Raw genomic sequence first — 20,632 nt, forward strand, 5'->3', positions numbered from 1 at the left:
AATCAAAATGGAGGTACAGGTTAGTTCGCAACTGGCCATGGTAACTACTGAAACTGAAAAAAACAATGACCAGAAAGATAAGGAAGGCAAAAACAAAGCTTAATTGCCTCTCTCTCTCTCTCTCTCTGTGCACTGAGATTTCAGATAAAAGGCAAAAACGATGGGCTTCATGACAGGGAGCCCCTGCTATTTACACCCTCCTCCTCTCTGCCAATCTCGCTTACCTTCTTCTTCTTCTCAATCCACTTTCCTCTATTCTTGCTCAAGAAATGCAGGGACCAAGAGAAAGAATGTTGCTCCAATGGCTTCTCTGCAACGTGAGGATCCAAAAGACGGCGTCCACTGCAAGAGAAGGGCCATTCTGTTTGTGGGTATTTCAATTCTTCCTTTGTTGCAACTCACGGCCAGAGCTCTTGAACGTGTGGGAGCAAGTAAGTTGGAAATCGACTCTTTTGACTTTCAGAGATTTAAATGTTGGTTCTTCATTTCCTGCATCTTCTCTTGCTTTCTTTCTTTGGTCCTCGAACTTGGTTAGGAAAAGCAGCTCGTGGCCGACGTCAAATCAGAGAGAAAGCTGAAAACAGAGACTTCAATCTGAGTAAGGGTAATTCGCAAACCCCTCAAAATCTCCCGTGTTCCTCTTTCTCTAAATACATCCGATGACACACAAAACTCCCTTCCAAATTTCACGACTAAGATGTCTACCAATCTGTTCTTTTCAATGCACCAATAAATCAACAATAGTTTTACCCTCGAAATCACAAATTCGTGGCTATATTATATTTATCTGTACAATATCGTCAATATCTTACCTGCCTGCTTGAAAATTATGGGATAGTGTGACTCTTTTTTGTTGAAAGGGAATGATGTTATGTAAGGGCGTAAAAATTGCATTTGGATGTTGAATTGAGTTATTTATAAATAGTAGTGTGTTAAGTAATGGATAGAGTTATGTGGGCCCATCTAAGCTGAGTTTAGAGTGCGTTTGGATGTTAAGATAAGTTTAATACTTTTTATGGAAAATTGAAAAAGGTTGTAGGCCCCACGTATAAAGATGTTTTAAGTTAAAAAGGTTGTGAGTTTCAAGTGTAAGAAAGTTTTGAGTTGGGATGAGTTTAGTAATTTGAGAGTTGAGTGTTGGGATGTTAGATTTAGTTTAAAGTTAGACTGAACTCAGTTGAACTCAGTTGAGTTTGGAAACCAAACGCAGCAATATAAGAGACCAAGTTTTCATGTCGGCCTTGCATTTTGCGTTCTGTTTATAAATGCACATAATGTGTGCATCCGTATAGCACTTGGTGGTTGTCCCTCGTTATAAACCTTGGTACATGCAAAGATAAAGCATACCTCGTACCATGTAATTTTACAAAGTCCCCATAACCCAATTCTAGAAAGCCTTCCAGTTCTTGAATACAATATTACCAAAAAATATCATGGGAAGTCATGAAACTTAACGAGTTATTGAGCAGGACGGTGATGCCAAGGCTTAAAATGAAAATTGAACAGAAAAGTTAGTGTTTCTATAATTTCTTCCATTTGGGAGACAATGTTTTGGCAAGGAACTTTGCATTTTTGTTTGCTTCTTAATATGTCATTGTAAGCAAAGTTGACTGCCCCCTTGTCTGGATTTTAAAATTTTCTCCTTAAGCCTTGCAATTAGAAGTATATATTTTGTTTTTTGCTTCTTGTCTTTCCAACTTGTACAACAGTTACACTCCTCTTACTTAACTGATGATTTGACAAGATCCTGACATACTTCCCTAGCATCACATTAGCAATATATTGGATGATGGATCATCTAGGAAGTAGCAATTTCCAGAAACAAATTATTCGAGGTCTAATCATAGATATGTAGCAATGCATGTTACTGATCAGCAGGCATTTGATAACATTTCTTATAAAAAAAGTTCCTGTGTTGATAATTTTTTTTTTTTGTTGTTGTTTATAGAAGTATAGGTCATACTCATATATCCTGGACCAAGTTGTATGTACAAGAAGGTAGAAATAAGTAACTAACCAATCCTTCATGCCCCAAAAATGTGTATTTCGTATTTTTCTAACAGTCGTACTACCTTAATAAGGTGTGAAATTGGTTTGTACGGCTAATTGCCAGCAAATTTTGACAGTAATTATTTGTGTAGTTATGGCTAATTGATTCAATGTTATTCAGTATTTAGGGGTTTTCAGGCCTTCTTTGTTTAGGATGTTCCTAGCACCATATGGTGTAGTGATGCCGGGTATGAATATGACAACCACAGAAATTTGCTTTTGCCTATTCAGACTCACAGTCCAGATACGTCATTATTGTGCATATCTATCCCGAAAACTCTGATTATGTGCTTCACCCTTTAGGTCATTTTTCTACAATGAACTGATCTCTGTTCCTACTAATGGTTGTTAGCGTTTGTACTAAATCTTGGTTGATGCTTTTTTAAGCATTTATTGGTTTTCTTTCAGATGAAAGTGGGCTAAAGAAACAAGAGGAGAACCAAGAAGAAAAGGTGTGAATCTCTGCTAGACACAAATGAGTCCATATTTGAAAAAATTTGCTGTTTGTATGTTTGTGACTTTAACTCAAAATGTTCTTAATAAGTAGCTTTTTTGTACAGCAAGCACTTCAAATAGATGCTCCACCAAATCCACTTCAAAGTGCTGCTGCACTAAACCCACTTCAAAGAGATGCTCCACCAAATCCACTTCAAAGAGATGTTCCCCCAAATAATGTCCTGTCTCTCTTGAATGGACTTGGAATATTTAGTTCTGGCGTGCTTGGTGCTCTCTATGCATTGGCTCAGAGAGAAAAGACAGCTCAAAATGCAGAAATAGAATCTGTAAGCCACTAACTACATTCAGAATCAAGGAAGAATTCTGATAGTTTTTTACTTGTTTTTTGAGCTTTACATACTATTAGTTTATTGGACTATATTTTTGGTGACCTATAGACAAACTGGTTGACTTGCACAGATGAAATCCCAACTGAAAGAAAAGGAAGCTGCCATTGTTTCATCAGAGAAAAACTTTGAATCAAAGCTACTAAATGAACAAGAAGAAAGGACCAAGCAACTCAGAAAGGTGAAGGAGGAGCAGCAGTCCTTATTGAGCCAACTAAATTCAGCAAACAGTACGATTACAGGGTTGGGACAGGAGCTGAAAAGAGAGAAAATATTGATTGAGGAGCTTAAATTTCAAATTCAGAGTCTTGAAACCAGCATTTCAATGGCTAGGGATGATAAAAAGGCACTTGAAGAGAATTTGAAGGAAAGACTTTATTCAATTACAGTCTTACAAGAAAGGAGCAATTTACTCAGTTTAGAGCTCAAGGATAAAGAAGAGAATGTTCGGAGTCTTAGCTCTTCTCTTGCTGAAAAGGAACTAGAGTTGAACAACTTGAATTTTATCTACAAGCAAACTAAGGATGACCTAGCGAGAGCACATTCTCAAATCCAGAAATTGGAACTTGAATACCTGAAAACTCGGAAGGAATTAGAATCAACAAATTCTACAGTGGATGAATTAAATTCAAGAGCAAGTTCTTTAACTTTTGATAGAGACGAGTCTAAGAGGAAGTTGGATGTGATTCAGGAGGAATACGATGATCTAAGGTTATCTTCTGAGAAGAAGGCGGCTTTGAATGCTAAGCTTTTGGGAGAAAAAGAAGAGGAACTTCAGCAGCTAAAGCAAAAACTTGAGCATGCTGTCAATGAAGTGAGTGGAAACCAAGCAATAATTTCTGATTTGACCCAAGAAAGGGATAACTTAAGAAAAATGTTGGATATAGAATTGAGAAAGGTAAAACATCTGAAACATGAACTCCAGAGCACTAAGGAAAGTCTTGGAAAATCAACAGATGAGGTGTCTGATCTGACAAATCAACTGCAGCAGGCCAGAGAGTTGTGCACAGAGCTCGAAGGTGAGATCTCCAGGGTTCAGACACGGTTTGTTGAAGTTAGAGAGTCAAATCAGAGGAGCCTTGATGAGGCAAAACTAAGTAATGAAATGCTGGCCGGTGAGCTTGCAGCTGTGAAGGAATGTCTGACGAAAAAGGAGGAGGAGCTGCAAATTGCGTCCCATGAGCTGGCAGGCATGGTAGAAAATCGTGATAGCCTACAGAAGGAACTGGTTGATTTGTATAAAAAAGCAGAAACTGCAGCCAGTGATTTAATAGAAGAAAAAAAGGCAGTTTCTTCCTTAAACAAAGCAGTTCAAGCTTGGGAGAAACGAATCTTGAAGGAAAAAGAGGCCCGGAAATCTCTCGAAAAATTCCTGGAGGAGGCTACCAAATCACTTGATGAGATGAACCGAAAATCTTTGATTCTTTCAGGAGAGCTAGAGAAGGCAAATTCTCAAATTTCCAGCCTTGAAGATGGAAAAGAGGTGCTTTACAAGTCTCTTGCAGAGCAAAAGAATATATCGAAAGAGGCCCGAGAAAACTTGGAAGATGCACATAACCTTGTCATGAGAGTTCGCAAGGAAAGAGAAAGTTTGGAGAAGCGGGCAAATAAACTGGAGGAGGGATTGGCATCTGCCAAGGGTGAAATATTGCGGCTAAAGAGTCAAATAAATTCTTCAAAGTCTCTTGTAAATAATCAGCAACAGCAACCAAAGCAAGGGGAAGCTGAAGGCACTGTCACTGTCACTCCAAGGAGAAATAGTAGGAGGAAAAAGGCCAGTTCCCAGTAAGGCAGTGCACTAGTATCTTCTTCATAGTAATCCTTTTCTCCCCCCATCTTTAAATGTGCATGTATCCTCAGATGTGAGTTTATCTTGAGCTCTGTTCTTCTCAGGCTAGTAAATTTTTTTTTTTGGGAAAATTTTCCACTGTACAAATATGACGATGAGAGATGATATAAATTGAGTATATAAGCATGCTTTCAATTGTAGTATGTTTTGAATGTACAGTATCAAGTTCTGGACATTCATTTGCTGGTGGAGTATTCTGGACTAATGTTTTCAAATTTTGTTTATATATATTGTAATATTGATTCAAGCGTTGCCGGAAGTACATTTCTGACACTTGGGATAGTAAAGAATCTGCAATTGGGTTGAAAGCCATGTGCAGATGTATTCTTTTGCTGATTTCAATGTACCTGTAAGACCTACTATAATCTATCAACATCAACATAAAACAAAATGGAGTCATTGTTCTGCAATTCCTGAATTGCTTTGATATCAGGAGGGGATGGTTCTTCATGCTAAGCCACTCAACTGAGTGAATCACATTGTTCTTTAGCAGGAGGGATAGTTCTTTAATTTTGAACTCGACAAGTAAATTTCTTTTTTCTGTTTTTTACCCTAAACTTTTGCGGGCATCCTTTGTATGGAATTTCCAACCAAAGATTAGAAAAATGGCTGACATCAAGAGTCAAGACAGCGTCTGAAGGTGTGAAGGATTTGAAAGCCAAGTCTAAATTTTTATGTAATGTATAAAACCAGGACTTGTTTGTAATTCAAATGAAAAAAAGTAAAATTGTAAGAGTGCGACCACAGTGGGAGTCGAACCCACGACCTTTTGATCCGAAGTCAAACGCGCTAATCCACTGCGCTATGCGGTCTCTCATTTGTTAAAATACTTATTTTTAACTAATCATATATCCTTTTCCCATTAAGTGTGCTATAGTAAGCTGCACGTGCCTTAACTAGATTGACAGAGACACATATATAGTTGAGTACCCGACAAATCACTGATTTAGAAGTATATGGCAGTAAGATAAATGATATACAAATCTGGTATAAGTCTTTTATTAAAAAATAATGCAATCTTTGTATAATTATTTTAAAAAAGTTGCTACATAACAAAATTAATATTTTAACAATAAATCTTATTCTTTTTTAAAATAATTATGTGACATTTATACACTTTACGATTATATATAGAATTACTCGTCTTGTATAAATTTATATATTTAGAACTTGTACTTACGTAAAAATGATCGAAACAATATTAATTGATTCACATCTCCATATAAAATTGGCTGAAAGTAATATGAAACTTATTATGTTTGTCACTAAATTAACATGAAATTTCAGGTGGCATCTTTGCTAAACCCCATTCAATGTCATGAAATTGATAATACCGCCCTTGAATCAATCATTCATTCATCGCTAATTAGGTTCATCATCTCTGTGTTGGTCTTTCATTTGTATATTTCATGTTTTAATTAGATATACATAAATAAAATAGATTTGGAGAAAGAAAGGCTCATGATCTCTGCAAAAAATTAGTTTTTTCCTCCCTGAATTTAGTCAGAGTATTGGCATTGAATTAACTAAATACTTTTTCATCTTTAAATTTAGTAAATATCATCCATATTTGCTCTATATTGAATTAGCTAAATTATTTTCATCCAAACTATAAGTTACAGTAAATCTATTCTTCTTTTCAAATATGAAAAAAATTATAACAAGTCTAAAATTATTTTTTGAAATTATTATATTATAGATATGAGATTTTTATTCATTTGAGATTTTATCATCTATATACATATGAGATTATTATATTATAAATTGTTAGATTGTGAAAATAAAAATGAATATAATTGTTGGAAGTTATTAAAAATTATAAAAATAAAATATAAATTAATTAAAAATATATAAATAATAATATTTTATTATTATTGAGAGTATGATAACTAATTCAATGTAAATTTTAAGTTTTGAATAATTAGTTAAAAATAAAAAAGTTACGTATTAGTTAAAATTTGAAGAACAATCCAATGGCTGGAAGAAAAAACCTGTGTCCAAAGCGTTGAGAGAGACTGAGAGACTCCAAAATGCTATTTGCTCTTCCACTCTCTTGTAAGGTTCTCAAACGGTCACCTTCCTCCTCTCGATCCACTACTACTACTGCTTCTTCTTCTCCTTCTCCTCCGTTTAGTTTAAGTAATTGATTTTCTGTCTGAACTTTCCACCCCTCGTCTCATCGAAGTTCATGCAAATCTGAATTTCTTTTCAATCTGAGAAAAAAACTAGGGCTTGCTTCTGCAACTGTTTACATGTACTGGGGATTTTCTTTTTTTTGTTGGATCTGGGCTGACTATATATCCAAATCTAAGGCCCGTGGGTATTACTTGAGTACCAGGAACGTAAACGTAGGAGGAGGATTGAGAACATTGGACTCAGATCGATTTGGGTTTTGATTTTGGTTATTGAAGGATTAAATTTTCTTTGGACAGTTGCTCAGAGTTCAGGATTATAGGTAAAGAGGATAGCTATTGAGGATTTGAGAATTGGGTGTTAAATACTGCGAAGAAGCAAATTGTTGTGACTTGGGACATTTGTGGTTTCGGGTGGCTGAGAAGAGGTTCTTGTAGTCATGTTCTATGGTTCAGTAGTATGGGACCCTTGGCTCATTGTTGCCCAAATTGTTTGTCTTCAATGCTTATACTATCTCACTCTTGGAGTATTCTTGACAATGCTTGTTGGGAATCGTGTGCCACGTATGAGCCTCGAGTATTTCTTTGATTATGCTACTGTCACTACCTCTACAGTAACTGGGTGGTGTGTCATTGCTTCGTTTCTGTTCAGCTCGCTTGCAGGGTAAGAACTCCATGCCACTTTTCTGTCTTTAAAAGTGTTGTATGCTTTTACAGGTTGTATTTGTGATGGTTTGACTTGGTTTTTTGCTTTTAAAATGTGCCCTTTCCTTTAAAAACTGCTACCGATCAAAAAACAAATTATGCACTTTGCGATACACAACTTGAGATCCTTTTTACATTACTTGAAAAAAGGAGGCCTTAACGCTGATCTAAAATGGGCGGTGAATGAGATTTCATATTAATTGAAACAGAGAATCTCATAGGATTTATAATTATTTCAAGGAGCTCCAATTGTAAATTTAACTAGTCATTTTGGAGTATGAGGCCATATGTGTATCTTGGATTTTCCTTGGGTCATTGCCAATAGTACAGAGCCAATCTCCCCCACCAAAAGTGGAGGACTTGAGCCTTGCTACTACACAAATGACCTGCAAGGATATCAGGGATTTGAGTAGGAGAGATTGTAACACTGAATTTAGTTAGGAAAGATCAGGTTTTCCTTGGGTCGTTATAAAAGCATTGTAGAATTGGAATCAAACATTGCTGTTTATGGGTAATGCTAAGTGTAGAAGCTGTTTCTGCAACTCTAAGATTGCAATGGTATGGAAGATGGTTCCAATTTGTCTATGGTGGTGTATTTGGAGGGAGAGGAATGAAAGAAGCTTTGAAGATTAAGAGTGGTTAACGGATGAGCTTAGAAATCTATTTTTCAATTCTTTACTCTATTGGTCAATTGTAATTGATTATATGGCATGACTTTTCATGAATTCACTAAACTACCATGCATAGGCGATGCTCTTGTATATGTCCTGTATAATTGGGACCTTTGTCTATTTTATGATCAATAAAGTTTTGTTTACCGATAAAAAAAAAACATGCTAAAATTTATTATGAAATGACTATCATAGATACTAAAGAGAATTTGGCAAAGCATGCTTGTGGGTTGCAAATGTTTATCATCTTTTTATTTAAATAAGAGGATAAATAGTAGTTTTATCTTGTTGATTAGCAAACCTTTCTTGTTTGTGCAGAGCTGCATATATGACTTCTCTGATTGAGAGGGCAAAAAAGTGCTTAGACTTTTCAGCCACTGTTTACATCACGCATCTCTTCATATGCATTGTCTATGGAGGTTGGCCTTCCTCAATAACCTGGTGGGTTCTGAATGGTACCGGAATTGCAGTGATGGCTTTGCTAGGTGAATATCTGTGCATTAGACAGGAACTGCGAGAGATTCCCATTACACGATACCGTTCAAGTTAAGAAGTTTTCTTCTGTACATTACTTGTCTAGAAAATTCTCATTCTCTAATGCATTTTCCTGTTGTTCTGGCACTCAACTTCCGATGTTGGATGTTGTGCTGCTATGCTGTCTTATTTTCCATTACCTTTTTAATTGTAAAAGCATTAATGATCACCATTTGCATTTGCTCTTCAAATGGTTTCTCTTACTGTTGGAAAATGATGAAGGTATCTGTCTTAATTTTTATCACCAAGGCATAATCCAGGACGTGACGTTTGTAGACATGTATGCTTGTTATATTGAATGCAACTTTCAGTTTCTGCCCCCCCTCTCTCTCTCTCTCTCTCTCTCTCTCTCTCTCTCTCTCTCTCTCTCTCTCTCTCTCGTGATGACTATCTAATTGCTTCAACCTTCTCTTCTATGAGCAATTGTCATTTGTTGATTCCCTTACAGGTTGATCCCAGCTTGCATGCATGATCTCAAGGAGCCATCAGTTTACATAACTGTTTGTTTTTACTGTTATATTTCTGTCCAGCACCATTTGATGTACCCTGGTTCACTATAGTTTGATAGCATGATCTGGTTTTAGTCCCCTTGCATTCATGCAAGAAGTTGGTTGACATTTGTGTATTCATTGGATTAATAATAAGAACAGCGAAATTCTTATTTTTACTTTCCGATTGAATCCTTGTGTAGAGACATTTTTGAATACCAAAATTCATCTGTGTTTTGTGTAGGATTTTGATGAGCCATAGTTCTACTTCTTCATAAGCCTCTAAACAGTTTATTATTGCTTTCAACTGTAGTTTGGGAGAAGGGATATAACCCAGGTTTTATTGTAGTCATGTTCTGTGTATTCTGAAAACAGATAGATTAATATTTATGGGAGTTGACTTCAAATTATCCATTTATCTATCCTTGAAAATTACACGAGTTACTTATTTTACCCGCTCTTTTAGTTTTGGCAGAATTTATTTGAGACTATTTCCATGCAGATGTTTGACTAATTAGACAAACTGGATAGGCGAGGACAAGTTTTCTGTAATGACTGTTTGTTCAAAGTAATTAGGAGGATCTCCTACACCAAATTTATGAAGTAGTGGATCTTATATGTGATGAGGAAAACGAGTACCTTCATCTTTGGATTCTTTCCTACGCTGCTAGATGTGATGGGAGATGACCTAAGAAAATAAGATGGTTTTAAGAAGATGGGGCAAGAACGAGGGAAAAGAGACTAGGTATGCATTGCGTCAAGGAAATGGTTAATACTCGTAGGAAGTTTTGGAGGCGTAATGCATTTCCAATTTTTTCAAAAATGGTTGGAAATGTGATTCTTATTGTGCGCCTGATAGCATTTCGGGTTTAATGTAATGTTCTTTTATTTGGTTCATATTTTTTAAGATGATCAATTGGATGAGTTGCCAGTTCCATTGTGAAATTGGCCAAACTTTTATAATCATGTGTAGAGTCGAGTATATTGATTCCAATATGTGAAATACTTTAGCTATAAAACGATTACACAAAAATAAATTCACAAACTGGTATGGATTGATGCAATACATCAGATTATAAAGTTACTTTAATGTAAAGTAGATCTAACGCATCACTTGAAGCCACATCAGTTTATGGGTTTTCTTTTGTGTAATCTCTTTGTATCTGTAGCAGTTCTCCAAACACAATAATGCGGTCTCCTCGGAACTTAGGCTGCGTGATCTTTTTCTTGTAATTCAGCTGTATATTCATGTGTCGTTTGCTGGAACTGTTTTTTTTTTTTTTCTTTTTTCTGGCTGTCTTGGCCCGTGTTTTATGACCTCTCTCTCGTTTTCATGAAGCCTTGGTGGCCAAAATATCCATACATTGATATTTGTTGCTCATTAGTCAAACCTATTTTAGAAGGCTTTTCCTTCGTCTCAAAACAATTGTTGCAATGTTTTTATTTCTTATCCTCTTAGACTTGTCTCTTCTAAGACATTAACGTTAAAATGAGTTGATTAGAACGTTAAATAGAGAAATGACAGGCACTCACGCACACAGAGCAACTTTGGTAGTAAACCATTGTCCTTATTATTACCGAGTCTTCCTAGTTGCAGGCCAATATAATTTTTTTGGCATCTTTTTGGGGAAATGTAAAAATTTGAACCTCAGAATTTCTTCTGAGAAGAGCATGGTTATATCCTCTTTTCCAGTAAAATGGAAGATGAAGAAAGATTAAAATTCACAAGCGAAACTAGCCAAAAAAAAAAATTTTAAATTCCTCTCCTGACTCCTAAGAACTCACAAGAACTCTTCCTAGGCTGCCAAGATCTGCTGCTAGTGTTTGCAATGACTTCGTTTCTTTTCCATTATCCTGCAGAAGCCCTTTTCTAAGGCATGGCTTAGCTAAGCCACAAGGACGATACATAGGCCACAGCTTCTCCAACAGAGAGATAGAGTCCATTCAACCTGAAGGTCTCCAAGATTTCCGACTTATCAAGCTTTTCCGTCACTGATCCAACCGGATTTGCCAACACAAGCTTCATAAAAATAAAAATAAAACAGATATCGAATGAGAAAACCTATGTTACAGATATGTTTTCCTAAATCGGAGGTATTGAAATTGCCATCATCACTACTTTTTACCTTGAGTGATTTTTGCTCCAGCATCTTTCTGATTTCACAGATTGTGTCAATACCACTTGTGTCTATGGCTGTCACAGCTAAGTGAATAAGGACTCGGTTAGCCAAATGTGGAAGAACACTTGCAAACATAATGATAACTCAAGCTTGTGTAAGCAAACTATTACATATTCAAGTTCGGATAACTGAAGTACCTGTCATGTCTAAAATTACACACTTCAATGGACTCCCATTATTTGCTTTTATCCACTCTTCCTCCTCTCGAATCCATCTTAATATCCTGTGCCAAGAAATCCACTCAAGTCAGGTATCCACAATTCAAGGATCTTTTGAGAGTATGCCTTGTATTTTCTAGACCCATGCAGGGCCTAAGATAACTGCAGATGAAGCGTCTGAAACCCATGGTCGAAAAGTTACTGCTTAGATGCACCTTGGCCGCCATAAATATGTTGATTAGACTATAACATTTCATGTTTTGAGTGTGTGCAAAATTGAGCTTACCTTTCTTGCAGGTAAGTTGAGTTTGCAAAGTAGATGGGAGATTCAACAGCAAGAATGAGAAAGGAAGGGACCCTTGAAGCTTCTTTGTACCGGATGAGGTTTTGGTATACTTGAGTACCCATGATATTCCCTAAAACCATGGTGTTTGGCCTGGTAACATGCAAGAGAATCTTGAAAACAGAGACTCCAACCTAGAAATTTTGAAGGGCCCGGTGTTGGTTACTTTTTCACCATAGGATGAAATCATATATGGGAAAAAGAGAGCAAGCATGCTGTTTTCTTTCCTTCTTTTTTTTTTTTAATTATTCTTGCCTAATTCATTGCCCAAAAGATCAGGGACTCCAGATAATGAAATCTCAAAGCAGTAGAAAGCTTACCGCGATGGCAAGACCTAGTGGCACTGAAACAAAAAGAACACCGAGAAAGGCACACAAACAGGCCATGAAATCAAGTTTGTCAACTTTCCACAATTTGTATGCTGCTTGATAATCGATTAGTCCAATCACGGCTGTTATGATGATGGCCGCTAAGATGACATTTGGGGTGTAATAAAACAGTGGCATGAGAAACATCAGAGTCACAACCACAGCTGAAGCCATGACTATATTGGACACTGCTGTTTGTGCTCCAGCGTTATAGTTTACAGCAGATCGAGAAAATGATCCTGAAAGATTAATAAAACAAAAAAAAGTACACATGTTCTTAATAACTTTAGTGCGATTATCACATGGCAACGTAAGTTGGAAAGGGCCATATAAGAAGCGTATGATAATTACCTGTAGTAACATAGCATGAAGAGCATGAACCAGCAATATTCATGATACCAATAGCCATCATTTCTTTGTTTCCGTCCACTTGGTAGTTTTTCAGAGCAGCAAATGTCCTCCCCACGGCAATTCCTTCCTGTAACAGAAAAAATGCAAGTTTTGGAACATTACCTCGATGTGTAATATCTTTGCTATACTTGCCCAAATTACATATACATATAGAGTAGTGCTATTTGAAGACTTTTATACTATAGACCATCCACATAACATAATTTGATTTGTAAGATTTAAATTTAAAAGTTATTTTTCAAATCAAATTATGTCACGTGAATGGTGTGAAGTGTAAAAATCTTTAAATATAATTTATTCATATACATATATATGATTTATAATCGCACAAATGGCAACTAGAGAAGAGGTAAATTTTAAGTGTCCAATCTGAATACTTGGGAGAAAAAAAAAAAAAAAAAAAAAAAAAAAACAGACCCAAATCAGCAAAATCTATTTTAAGAAGTAAATTCTAGTTTTTGACAACTCACAGTGAGAGATAAGATCCCAGTCACAATGCCAGTTTTAATAGCAACAGCAAGATGGGGGCCACTGAAGTATAGCATGTTTAGTGAAGGAGGATTAACGCCTTTTGGCAAGTGGCCAATCTGTCAAAAAAAAAAATAAATAAATAAAAGAAGAAAGAGAGAGTTCCATACAGTAAAGTTGGAATAATAATAAAAAAAAATTAAAAAAATTATTCTCATCAATCACTATTTATCATTCTACACATTTTATAAAAAACACCTCACATCTTATAAAAAATATATTCAAGTCCTATGAAAAAATTATAAATATGAAATATGAGAGTGAATAATAACTTAAAAATAATATTTTTAAAAAATAATAATAATGCTGCTACTCGTAGTACTTACGACTGGAATCCCGTGTGCCTTGGACTTGAGGAGGAAAACTAGCAGGGTTGAAAGAATAACCGACGTTAATGGGGCTGCCGCTGAGACCCAAAATAGCTTTGGTTTCCTAATGCTCTGTGTTGATTAATATTTTTTTAAAAAAAAATACAACATTAAAAACAGAATATTTTGACAGATTTTATATATGTTCTTGGGGAACAAAAGAACACTTACAATATGCCTTGTAGTCAACAGAAAAAGGAGGAAACCAAAACCCATGACAATGGTTTCCCACGACCACTGCACATGAATCGTACCCGATGTCACTATAAATAGTATTGGTCTCTTTTTTTTTTCGCATTATTCTGGTTTCAGTGGATATAAATTTCCTCAATTTTTTTTAAATAATTCATTCAAAGTACTGTTACATTCACAAAAAAAATTACACAAAAATAATTCTACAAATTGATTTGGTTTTATCTGATCCATTAGATTTACTTTACAATAAAAATAACTTTATAATCTGTCGAATCATATCAAACCACATCAGTTTGTGTGATTATTTTTATGTAATCTCTTTGCAGCTAGAGTATTTCTCATTCATCAATATTTCCAGCAATTGCACCTGAAAAAGTTTGTCACGAAGAAGCCAACTCTTTCAAACTTTTGTGGAGTGAAATTGTTGCATATTTTGAAAAAGAAAAATTTCACATCATGTTGTGTAGGTATCATTATTCTTTGAAAAATATATGCAATGATTCTCCATGATTGTCCTACTAATTATTTCTATGGTTGAGTTGCATGGATATACTACAGAGCGGTGCTACTCCCACCGTTGGGGTTCCCAATAGTGGTTTTGGAATGAGTTTTTTTTTTTTTTTTTTTTTTTTTTTGTATTTTTTTAACACATTTAAATATATTTTAAAAAATAAAAAAAATTATAATATTATTAAAAAATACTTACTTAATCATTAAGTAAAAAATAATATTAAAAAAATAAAAAAACTCACAGCAGTAAAAACTAGCGGTAGAAACTAGCAGCAAGAGTAGTATTTTCTTATATTAAAAGAGAGCATAAAACATTGTCCAGTTCTTGGTGTCGAGTCTTACCTCATCTTTCTGGTTCAAAACAGAGGATATGACAGGAATAATTTGCATTTTGCTAGTAAAGTGGACAATTCCGAGCAATCCTTTCAGCTGTTGCAACGACACAATGACTGCTGCACCAGCCATAAACCCAACTAGTGTTGCCTTTGAGAGAAAATCAATTATAAATCCTAGCCTGTAATTCACAAGTCCAAATCAACCAGAAGTTCAGCGAGAGAGAGAGAGAGAGATGACTCTCTTCTGTTTATTAATTTGTCTTTAACTTTTTGTGAAAAAAAAAAAAAGGTGAAATATTCTTTGAGGTTATTAATAATTGATACCTTAAAAGACCAAGAGAAGTCTGAAATAAACCAGCAAAGAAGGTGGCAGTAAAGGCCAATTGAAGATAGAGAATTGGCTCTTCTCCAGGAGAGACTACCTCGCTCAGCATTGATCCCATTACCAAAGATGCTATGGAGACAGGACCAACTCCAAGATGTCTAGAACTTCCAAGTATGGCATATATCAATGGGGGCACAAAGCTTGAATCTGCATGAAACCCAGGTCAGTTCACGTTAACTTACCATCTAAACAGTCATTTATATTAATATTGGCTAATTTATTAAAAATTATACAAAGAATAAATGGAGTAGAAATTGATACTCACATAGCCCCACTATTGGTGGCAAATTGGCAAGCTTTGCATAACTGATTCCCTGAAGAATCACAACTAAATTAGATCACAAGAAACCAAAAATAATAGCAAAATATTGATGATTTTTCAGAACATAAAGACAAACATCATGTTCAAAGCCGAGATAATGCCAAGTAGAATTTTTTTTTTTAATTTTATATATATATATATATATATATATCAATAGAAACAAATTCTGAAAATACAACTCATATGTTCCACCACTCGTATGATCTGACAGAAATGGAATATATGCAGAGCACAACTCAGACGTCTGCTGTGTCCACCATACTTCCTTGAAGGACTAATTCCTTTTACTTGCAAGTCCACAAAGATCATTTACACCGCTGACACGATAGAAGCTGATTAGTAAAAGAAGTTCTAGACGTCTCCGCAGCGGTTTCCAAAGAGAACTTTTCTTGAACGAGAAACGCCGCACGTCGACTATGGTGACAACACAGACACACAGAGGGAGAAGAGAGGATTTGTCTCACCTGTGGGATGGCCAGGCTAGCAATTGTCAGACCAGATATGACATCGGACCTCAGAAGACTAACATTGTACTCAGACCCCCACTGGAATACAGGGAACAGAAACTGAAGAGCCAGAATCAACTTCATGAACCATGTCTGGTTCTTGAATCTGTAAAGTGGGTCATCAGGGAAAAAGATCTCGGAGACCCTGTGCTTTAGTTTCTGGAAAGTGCTTTGCTCTGGTGGCAAGCAAACTTTGTGGATTTGTAACGGTGGCATTGCTACCAACTCTGCCGGGATTATCAGATTGGTTTCTGGACATGCAAAGTGTTCCACTCTATTAGAGTTGACACCCATGTTCTTTGCAAATGACAACCACGGACCAGGAATATTGATTATTGGGATTGGTTCTACGAAGCAAAGGAACCACTCAGAGGTGTTGCACGGAAAAATAAGACAATATGGGGGGATTATATAGGACCAGAGGTGAAGAGAGACCAAAATATGGGAGTTATGTCCCAGGGTGTCAGTTATTGGGCAGTTGCTTCCATTTGTACGTGTCACGGTCAGTTTGGTCATTTGCATATTTTTAAGCGAGGATTAGATAATTTTATAATAAAAAAATTTTATGTATAGTATTTACAATTTTTGTTTGGGTATTTTTTTTAATAAAAAAATAATTAATTATATATATAAAGTGCGTAAAAAATACGAAAAAATGAAATATGTATGTAGCGATAATTTGTGAGATAATTTTTTATAGTTTTTTTTTTACCTGATATTCTAATAAATAAAAAAATAATAACAGGAGTTTCATGAGAATGACACGTCAATACAAATCCACATCAGTACACTCTTTTGGTTTTTGTTTTTCCTGGGCAACACCCTTTTAGATTCATGTCAGGCATTAGTAATTTAGTGGCAAATATTTGCATATTTTTTTAGGACTCTTATACAATTATTTAATAAAATATTGTTATTATTTTTTGTGCAAATATTTTAGATAAAATTTAAAAAATATTATATTTTATTAGATAATTAATGTGTAATTAAAATTTTGAGATAGTTATTTAATGGAAAGGTAGAAATTGGAATATTTGTGTGGTAATATGGAAGGAATTATGGAGCTAACCAAATTTCGAATTTTTATGTTGCTATACAGTAAATTTTGACTTATCTCCCAAACCTACCCCGTAATAATGTTTCTACTATAATGGCATGAATGTGCTTTAATCCCAATCACTAAGAATTATCCAGAAAAAAAAAAACTATTAATTATCTTTTTAATTATATCTTTGTATCAATAAAATATGATCTAGTGACTTTGTACTGCTCATACACATGGATGTGACTGGGGCTAATTTTAATTTGATGATAAGGGGAGGTATGTTATATACAGTTATTTTTGTGTACTTTTTATATATTCTACTAATGTGATTGGTCAAAACAGTTATTTTATATTTTAAAAAATGACGCAACCAATCAAATTAATAGAGTGTGTAAAAAGTATGCAAAAGTGACTACACACAGAGTTTTTGTTGTTCCAAAAACTTAAGTTGATAAAAAAATATAGAATTGATTATTTATATTATATTTTTAACAATTTCTAAAACTTAGCTCGTTTGGATTCAGAGAGTGTTTCATTTCATCTCATCATTACAACTTTATCAAATTCTCACACAAAATATAATAAGCAATTCAACTTTTTCAAATCTCAATTCAATTTTTTCAAATTGTAAAACAATAATAATATTAAAAAATAATATTTTGATAATATTTTATTCAACTTTTAACTTTCATATGAAATCTTATCATCTTATCTTTGAATCCAAACAAGCCCTTAGAATGATATGATAAGGATAAGATTGAGATTTTCAGAATTCCCTCCTTGAATTGAAAACAATCTAATAGAGAATTACGTATTCGCACATGCATTGCTTGGATTATACAATATTTATTAGATATTTACTTTTGTCCCAAAACTTATTTTTATTTTTATAAGAATATATCACTCACTCTCTCGTACAATTTAGACAAGAAATCTAAGAGGATTTTCTAACATATCATGTGCGGGTGAAATTTAGGAATGCCTAAAACTGTATCAAATATCTAAATATAGCATCTAAGAAAATGAAAAATATCTGCGCCACTGCATGCGCAGTGCAGAAGGAAGCTGAACCCCATGCAAGGCGCACTTGGTGGGATTTTGCAAGGCATTTCATGCCTAATACCGGTGGGCGGCAGCCGCAGTATTAGGAAGCAAAAAGATTAGGCATTCACTGGCATATATCCTTTTATGGATTGAAAATCCAGTCAAACTGTCTTAAGTACTACTCCTGTGAGGGAAGAAATCTCCAGGGGCCAGGCCCATAATGAGGCTAGGACCTAAGCCCACGTAGAAGATATGGGATGGGCCGAGTCGGCCTAAGAGGCCCAAGAGGAAGGACGCAAGACAAGATGTCCTAACAAGAGGATGAGAGGCAATGCAATCTGACACTATGTCTGGACAACTGTCAGAGACGTCCTCGACCCTGACACAGCAGGACAGTCTGACATTCTAACTGGCTGACCGTCAAGGACATCTTCATCCCTGACATAACTGTCCAGATGGCACAGGAGGGCGAACAAGCTTGTCTAGGGCCACACCGCATTTAATGGAGCAACGACGAGCACGCGGTGGCAGGGCCACATTGCATTTAATGTGTCCCACGAGTTGACACGCAACAACATGCCCACCTGGGTGTTAGTGACAACCCTAGCCAGGCTTGGCAGGTCCGACAGGAAGCGGGAGGTTGGCAGGGACACCTGATCCCAGTACAAAGCCGCATACCGATCTCCATCATCTCGGGGCCCGCCCTGACCATGTATAAATACCCTTCTCTCTACTGAGAAATGAGTTACTAACTTACTCACATATACTCTTGAATATTTCTTTAGTCATTCTCTCTAGTTCTCACTTTCTCTTTTCATCTCTTACTCTAAACTAACTTGAGCGTCGGACATATCACGTCCACCGAGCTCCCACATTCTTCATCTTACAAGAAATAGACCAAGCCCCAATGGTGTAGAGTTGTCCAGGCCCGCGAAACACGGCTTCAACAACTCCATCATCCTGTACTTATATATAACCAATATCTTAATTTGATGATATATGATCATGATCGATTTGTTGAAATTACGTAGAAAATAAATTATAAAAATATTTTAAAATGCATTTATATATATATATATATGTATGTATGTATATATTTAGAAAGATTTTATATATAAAACATGCATGTTGTTCCATTTTTTAATCTGACTCTCGATGGAACACTGGTCGTTCAATTGAGACTGCCCAATTGATGCCATCTTTACTCCATTGAAAAAGCCGATTCTATACCTTCTTCACTTGGCTTGATCTTTTTTATACCAACAATCAACGAAGTAGAAATGCTACTTAATTTGTTTATAATTAGTACCATATATATTATCATATCATGATATTATCATTTGTACCCGTAAGATTTGTATTTACTAGTGCAATAATATTCCTTTAATTTAAGCAAAAGGCAGATTAAGGTTGGTGTATATTATAATATGCAGCATGTTAGCTATATAGATTATCTTTGCAATGCATATCAGTGTTGATATATATATACATATTAGAGTACATAAATATTAGAAGGGGATGTGAGCGCGCATGACGGTATGTTAATTTGGAATGGCCGGAGATCCACCAATAATTAATATATATATATATATATATAGAAAATTCTATATACCACACTATCATGATCTTACTTTCATTTCATTATGTAAGATATAATACATTTATCACCATTGAATGATTTTTTATCATGATTTAATGGTGATAAATGTGTTACATCTTACATAATGAGATGAAAGTGAGATAAGATCAGTATTGTGGTGTGTAGCATTACTCTTTATATATATATATATATATAGGCCCTGGCCATGCGTGCAGATCAGACAACTTGGCGAAAAAATGTAATCTGAACATTTATATTTCTAGATATACCCTGACAAATTATAATTTAATCACTACTAGTATTGATACATAGTTTTATGATTCCTTTTATTAGACTGTGGCTAATTAATTGTATAGAACATTTAGGTGATCTGTTAGATGCTCTGGCTATTAAGATTAAGGCTGTCTTAATTACTTGCTTGTTGAAAAACCCAGTTGCATTATTTTACTTCAAGTTTAAAGTGGATATTCATACAATTTTCTGAGTTAAATATTTTTTTACAATTCGAAAAGAGAGAGACGTATACAATTTGGAAACTCCAGTACGTCAATTAAATGTTGCCGGTGGATAATGTGAACCCCAACATTAAATAGAGCGCACGAGATGTACGTACCCACAGGTCACACCTATTTATCTATAAATTATTATAGAAAGTGCTCGGGTCAAAAAATTATGGGGAATCATCATAATCCATATTATACACTATGCTAGCTATTGATTATCCTATAATAGTGGTTTTCTCACATATGAAGTTCATTTGCGCTTATATTATTGCTACTTGCTTATTGCATTACGAATTTTAACATGAGATTTATAGTATTATACTGCTATTCATGACTATACAGTACAGACCATACCAAGGATTAATGATAGCTTACACATTAGCAAACATTAACTAAAATTAAGTAGAATGTATAGTGGTCCTTGTGATCTAATCCAACCTCATTCAGATCCTCCTGATCTAGTGCATGTACACAATCTGATATATATATATATATATATATATATATATATATTTATAAAGGGATCTCGCAGAAGTGAATTCACAACTGTTTCATCTTTAT

The 20,632-nt window shown here is 35.1% G+C and overlaps 3 protein-coding genes and 1 non-coding gene across 11 annotated transcripts; 2 read left to right on the plus strand and 2 right to left on the minus strand.

The window, feature by feature from the left end:
• Positions 1-52: 52 nt before the first annotated feature.
• Positions 53-4,880, plus strand: LOC121247764 (MAR-binding filament-like protein 1-1). 3 transcript variants are annotated; one of them, XM_041146197.1, is made up of 5 exons: positions 53-431; positions 536-604; positions 2,458-2,501; positions 2,610-2,831; positions 2,965-4,880. In XM_041146197.1, exons 1-5 carry the CDS (start codon positions 161-163, stop codon positions 4,678-4,680), a joined length of 2,322 nt encoding a protein of 773 aa, XP_041002131.1. In that variant the 5' UTR covers positions 53-160; the 3' UTR covers positions 4,681-4,880. The 3 variants fall into 3 exon arrangements, with proteins under 3 accessions (XP_041002131.1, XP_041002132.1, XP_041002133.1); XM_041146198.1 differs by having other exon boundaries at positions 536-598; XM_041146199.1 differs by lacking the exon at positions 536-604.
• A 598-nt stretch (positions 4,881-5,478) lies between these two features.
• On the minus strand, positions 5,479-5,552 carry TRNAR-UCG. Its single transcript has one exon. It is a non-coding gene; the product is annotated as a tRNA-Arg (tRNA).
• Positions 5,553-6,723: 1,171 nt separating this feature from the next.
• LOC121247777 (protein SYS1 homolog) lies at positions 6,724-10,284 on the plus strand. Of its 5 annotated transcripts, none has more exons than XR_005937286.1 (4): positions 6,724-7,536; positions 8,567-8,793; positions 8,940-9,105; positions 9,156-9,445. XR_005937286.1 is itself a non-coding variant. In XM_041146220.1 (4 exons), the coding sequence occupies exons 1-4, from the start codon at positions 7,313-7,315 to the stop codon at positions 9,782-9,784; spliced, it is 528 nt and encodes a 175-aa protein (XP_041002154.1). In that variant the 5' UTR covers positions 6,724-7,312; the 3' UTR covers positions 9,785-10,284. The 5 variants fall into 5 exon arrangements, 4 of the variants coding, with proteins under 4 accessions (XP_041002154.1, XP_041002153.1, XP_041002155.1 ...); XM_041146220.1 differs by lacking the exon at positions 9,156-9,445 and adding an exon at positions 9,773-10,284 and having other exon boundaries at positions 8,940-9,004; XM_041146219.1 differs by having other exon boundaries at positions 8,940-9,004; positions 9,231-9,445.
• A 533-nt stretch (positions 10,285-10,817) lies between these two features.
• On the minus strand, positions 10,818-16,275 carry LOC121247768 (probable sulfate transporter 3.4). Of its 2 annotated transcripts, XM_041146204.1 has the most exons (13): positions 15,838-16,275; positions 15,317-15,365; positions 14,991-15,198; positions 14,674-14,845; positions 13,798-13,863; positions 13,585-13,698; positions 13,201-13,317; positions 12,671-12,797; positions 12,272-12,558; positions 11,895-12,085; positions 11,588-11,673; positions 11,397-11,473; positions 10,818-11,290 (listed from the first exon to the last, which is right to left on the minus strand). In XM_041146204.1, exons 1-13 carry the CDS (start codon positions 16,171-16,173, stop codon positions 11,153-11,155), a joined length of 1,968 nt encoding a protein of 655 aa, XP_041002138.1. In that variant the 5' UTR covers positions 16,174-16,275; the 3' UTR covers positions 10,818-11,152. The 2 variants fall into 2 exon arrangements, with proteins under 2 accessions (XP_041002138.1, XP_041002139.1); XM_041146205.1 differs by lacking the exon at positions 13,798-13,863.
• Positions 16,276-20,632: the final 4,357 nt, after the last annotated feature.

The sequence above is a fragment of the Juglans microcarpa x Juglans regia genome, chromosome 1S (genome assembly GCF_004785595.1).
Source record: "Juglans microcarpa x Juglans regia isolate MS1-56 chromosome 1S, Jm3101_v1.0, whole genome shotgun sequence".
Lineage (NCBI taxonomy): Eukaryota > Viridiplantae > Streptophyta > Magnoliopsida > Fagales > Juglandaceae > Juglans > Juglans microcarpa x Juglans regia.

Coding starts and splice junctions, on each gene's coding strand:
- LOC121247768 (XM_041146204.1), bottom strand. CDS start 16,173: ATGGGTGTCAACTCTAATAGAGTGGAACACTTTGCATGTCCAGAAACC. Junction 14,846..14,990: donor ACTTCTCTTGGTCTTTTAAG/GTATCAATTATT, acceptor TGTGAATTACAG/GCTAGGATTTATAATTGATT. Junction 12,086..12,271: donor CACTAGGTCTTGCCATCGCG/GTAAGCTTTCTA, acceptor CAAAATTTCTAG/GTTGGAGTCTCTGTTTTCAA.
- LOC121247764 (XM_041146197.1), top strand. CDS start 161: ATGGGCTTCATGACAGGGAGCCCCTGCTATTTACACCCTCCTCCTCTC. Junction 432..535: donor TCTTGAACGTGTGGGAGCAA/GTAAGTTGGAAA, acceptor GAACTTGGTTAG/GAAAAGCAGCTCGTGGCCGA. Junction 2,832..2,964: donor AAAATGCAGAAATAGAATCT/GTAAGCCACTAA, acceptor TGACTTGCACAG/ATGAAATCCCAACTGAAAGA.
- LOC121247777 (XM_041146219.1), top strand. CDS start 7,313: ATGTTCTATGGTTCAGTAGTATGGGACCCTTGGCTCATTGTTGCCCAA. Junction 8,794..8,939: donor CATTACACGATACCGTTCAA/GTTAAGAAGTTT, acceptor TAATTGTAAAAG/CATTAATGATCACCATTTGC. Junction 9,005..9,230: donor ACTGTTGGAAAATGATGAAG/GTATCTGTCTTA, acceptor ATTCCCTTACAG/GTTGATCCCAGCTTGCATGC.